The sequence below is a fragment of the Nycticebus coucang genome, chromosome 6 (assembly GCF_027406575.1).
Source record: "Nycticebus coucang isolate mNycCou1 chromosome 6, mNycCou1.pri, whole genome shotgun sequence".
Classification (NCBI taxonomy): Eukaryota; Metazoa; Chordata; class Mammalia; order Primates; family Lorisidae; genus Nycticebus; species Nycticebus coucang.
In genome coordinates this window covers 32,936,156-32,940,447 of record NC_069785.1, presented here as the reverse complement: position 1 = coordinate 32,940,447, position 4,292 = coordinate 32,936,156, and the positions used below count along the sequence as shown (strand labels likewise).

General features: G+C 43.5%; 1 protein-coding gene across 1 annotated transcript; it reads left to right on the top strand.

Annotated features, from left to right (window-relative positions):
- The first annotated feature begins 313 nt into the window (after positions 1–313).
- LOC128587842 (ATP synthase subunit beta, mitochondrial-like) lies at positions 314–1,340 on the top strand. The gene has a single exon (XM_053594275.1). The coding sequence runs from the start codon at positions 335–337 to the stop codon at positions 1,175–1,177; it is 843 nt and encodes a 280-aa protein (XP_053450250.1). The 5' UTR covers positions 314–334; the 3' UTR covers positions 1,178–1,340.
- Positions 1,341–4,292: the final 2,952 nt, after the last annotated feature.

Here is a 4,292-nt window from a genome sequence, read left to right as displayed (position 1 = left end):
GAACCCATTCCCTATGAATTCATGGCATAATAAGCATATAACATAGCACATGGAGTACCAGTGGACCCATGCTTTTAGGTGCAAGAACTTATTTATTCCCCATGAGCACATGGCATAATAGGTGTACAGCATAGCACACAGGATAACCAATAGCCCCCATGTAACAGTGATACAAGGTGCTGGAACCTATTTCCCATGAATTCAAAAGTCAATCAACACTTTGTCACATTCAATGGCAAGGTGCCTCTCTCTGAGCTACTGAAGCCTCTTCCCTATGAATTCATGGCATAGTAGATAAAAATAATAGCCTAGAGGCAATGACTTATACCATGAAATGATTGAGTCTGGTGTTATCAATTTGAAAGATGCTACTTCCAAGGTGGCACTGGTGTATGGTCAAATGAATGAACCACCTGGTGCTCGTGCCCGGGTTGCTTTGACAGGACTGACTGTGGCTGAATACTTCAGAGACCAAGAAGGTCAAGATGTACTGCTATTTATTGATAACATCTTCCGCTTCACCCAGGCTGGCTCAGAGGTGTCTGCCTTACTGGGCAGAATCCCTTCTGCTGTGGGATATCAGCCTACCCTGGCCACTGACATGGGTACTATGCAGGAAAGAATCACCACAACCAAGAAGGGATCTATCACTTCTGTACAGGCTATATATGTGCCTGCTGATGACTTGACTGATCCTGCCCCTGCCACTACCTTTGCCCATTTGGATGCTACCACTGTGCTGTCCCATGCTATTGCTGAACTGGGCATCTATCCAGCTGTGGATCCTCTAGACTCCACCTCTCGCATCATGGATCCCAACATTGTTGGCAGTGAGCATTATGATGTTGCCCGGGGGGGGCAAAAGATCCTGCAAGACTACAAATCTCTTCAGGACATCATTGCCATTCTAGGTATGGATGAACTTTCTGAGGAAGACAAGTTGACTGTGTCCCGTGCACGGAAAATACAGCGTTTCTTGTCTCAGCCATTCCAGGTTGCTGAGGTCTTCACAGGTCATATGGGAAAGCTGGTACCCCTGAAGGAGACTATCAAGGGATTCCAGCAGATATTGGCAGGTGAATATGATCATCTCCCAGAACAGGCCTTCTATATGGTGGGACCCATTGAAGAAGCTGTGGCAAAAGCTGATAAGCTGGCTGAAGAGCATTCATCATAAAGGGCCCTTCTGGCAGACTAAGCACTCATCCTCTGTACTCTCCCTCTCCTTGTTCCTAGTCTAAAAACCTTCAGTTTTCTTTGTAGGCCACACAAAAGCCTTGAATGAAGACATGTTCTTTCAGAAAAGTATTTAAGGTTTCCAATAAAATGTACACCTCTCAGAAAAAAAAAAAAAAAATAGCCTAGAAATGTTTCTTGCTCATTCACTAAAAGTGTGATTTTTTTTCCCCAAAGAAGTATTAAAGCAAATTTTAATGTGTCCTAAAAAAAAAAAAAAGAAAGAAAGAAATCTATCCAAAATAGATAATAGATAACTGAGTTTTTGGTTTAACAACTGTTGAAAAATAAATCTCCATGTCCAAATGGCTTTAGTGAACAATTCTATCAAAGGTTTAAATAAAAATAACACCAAGTCTACATAATCTCTTCAAGAAAATAGGAGGGAAACCCTTCTGATTCATTTCATGAAGGCAGTATTACCATGATACCAAAAAAATTGTTTTCTTTTTCTTTTTTTTTGACACAGTCTCAAGCTGTCTCCCTAGGTAAAGTGCCATGGAGTTATCATAGTTCACAGCAACCTCAACTCTTCGGCACAAGTGTTCCTCTTGCCTCAGTTTTTCTACTTTTAGTAGAGATGGGATCTCACTTTTGCCAGGCCGGTCTCAATCTCGTGAGCTCAGGCAATCCACCCACCTTGGCCTCCCAGAGTGCTAGCATTACAGGCTTGTGCCACCGTGCCCAGCCAAAAAATTTTCTTGAAGAAAAAAAAAAAAAACAGAAAAAGACTATACTTTCCCCCTCCAAAAAAAATACTTCATGAATACAAACAAAAAATTCTCAACAAAATATTGGCAAATAGAATCTAGCCATGTACAAAAATATTATACCATGACTAATGGTTAAGGAAGAAAAGTCACACTATAATACACATATCAACCAATACACAGAAAACACTTGACAAAACCCAACACACATTTATAAGAAAAACTCTCGTGGGACCATACCTATGGTGCATTTTACAAGGGTACATGTTAAATCTACTAAGTGTAGAATATAATGTCTTAACACAATAACTAAGGAAGTGTGGTGAAGGCTATGTTAACCAGTTTGATGAAAGTATTTCAAATTGTATATGAAACTAGCACATTGTACCCCATAATTGCATTAATGTACACAGCTATGATTTAATTTTTAAAAAATACCATTTGTAATCATTTAAAAATACTTTGGTATAAAAAAAAAAAATACTTTGGTGTAAATCTAGCAAAACCTGTACAGGATCTGTGTGCTTAGAACTACAAACCATTGAAATCAAGATTGAACCTTCCATCAACTGTCCCTTCCGCCCCTCCCCCAGGAACAGAAATTGAACAACTATCCACACAAGAAAGTACCTTCGTGACAACCAAAAATCAAATGAGTTTTAACATAGCAAGGAAAGAGACTCTGAAGAGGGTGGGAAAGATAGTAATTGCCTCTACCACCCTCTTCCATCCTCTGGCAGTGCTGCTGGGTAGAGAGAGGAATCTGTGAGCTTGGGGGAGGGAGAGGAAAGTGATTTTGCGGCTTGGCACCCATAACACGGTGGTTACGGAGCCAGCCACATACACCAAGGGTGGCGGGTTCGAGCCCAGCTCGGCCCAGCTAAACAACAATGACAACTGCAACAAAAAATAGCCAGGCGTTGTGGCAGGCACCTATAGTCCCAGCTACTCAGGAGGCAGAGGCAAAAGAATCTCTTAAGCCCAAGAATTTGAGGTTGCTGTGAGCTGTGACAGTCAGCGCACTCGACCAAGGGTGACATAGTAAGACTCTGTCTCAAAACAAAAAAAAGAAAGAAAGAAAGAAATTGACTTTGTGTTGAACTCAGGGCTGCCCTGTCCCAGGAGAGCACACCATGGGGCAGAATTGTGCTGAAGCCCACAGAGGGAGCATTCAGAACCCCAGGAGAGGGGAATCCTCCACCCCAGCAGTAGGAACATGAATTCTGCTCCACCACCAGCTGACCAAATCAGCACGGGGCAAGGAATAAGTTTGAAAGGAAGTCTGGCCACAAAGACTGCAATCCTTGGGCAAGTCCTGCTTTGGCACTGGGCTCAGAGCCAGTGGACTTGCAGTTCACGTGACCCAGCTGTGGTGGCTAAATGTCTGTGTCACTCCTTGCCCAACTCTAAGCAGCATGAGACATGGAGAGACTCCTGCTTCAGGAAAGAAAAAGGAAGGGTATGGGTGGTGCCTGTGGCTCAAGGAGTAGGGCGCTGGTCCCATATGCCAGAGGTGGTGGGTTCAAACCCAGCCCCGGCCAAAAATCACAAAAAAAAAAAAAAAAGAAAGAAAGAAAAGAAAAAGGAAGGGTATAGAGGATCTTTTCTTACAATTTGGATGCCAGGTAAAGCACAATCAAATAAAGTACCAAGCAGACTCCTAAAGCGGAAAAAATCAGGACTTCAGGTCTTAGATCTGAGAGAGGATTTCTAGACTTACCTTGGGACAAAAGGGAACCTGCTGCCCTGAAGGACGCAGTCTTGGAAGGATTCACCACCAGCTGACTAAAGAGTCCTTGGGCCTTGAATAAACACCAGCAGTACCCAGGCAGCAGTTGTCATGGGCCTTGCATGAGACTGTGCTGGCTTCAGGTGTAACCTGCCTATGCAGTCTGAGCTGTGGTGGCCCCAGGCGAGTGCTCATATCACTCTTGTCCCAATTCCAGCCCCACCACAATGCCCAGCTATTTTTTGTTGCAGTTGTTATTGTTGTTTATCTGGCCCGGCACAGACAGTGAGACCTTTTTTGTTGGGGAAAAGTGAGGGAAAAGAGAGACTTTGCCTGATAATCTGGGGAATTCTCCTATATCTTACCCCAGTCCCTCGAGGTGGTGCAACCAGCAGGCTTCAAGAGTTGCAGTGTTACTTGTCTTGGGGCAACTCCGAGTACTGATAGGGCTGCAGTGACAAATGGTCAACAGGTATATCAAAAAGTGCCTGACGTCATTAGTCATCACAGATGTAAATTTGGCAAACCAAAACTACATCGAGGCATCTTCTCACCTGGAACTAAAATGGCTTTTATCCAAAAGATAGGCGATGACAAATGCTGGTGAGGAGCTGGGC

Coding starts and splice junctions, on each gene's coding strand:
- LOC128587842 (XM_053594275.1), top strand. CDS start 335: ATGATTGAGTCTGGTGTTATCAATTTGAAAGATGCTACTTCCAAGGTG.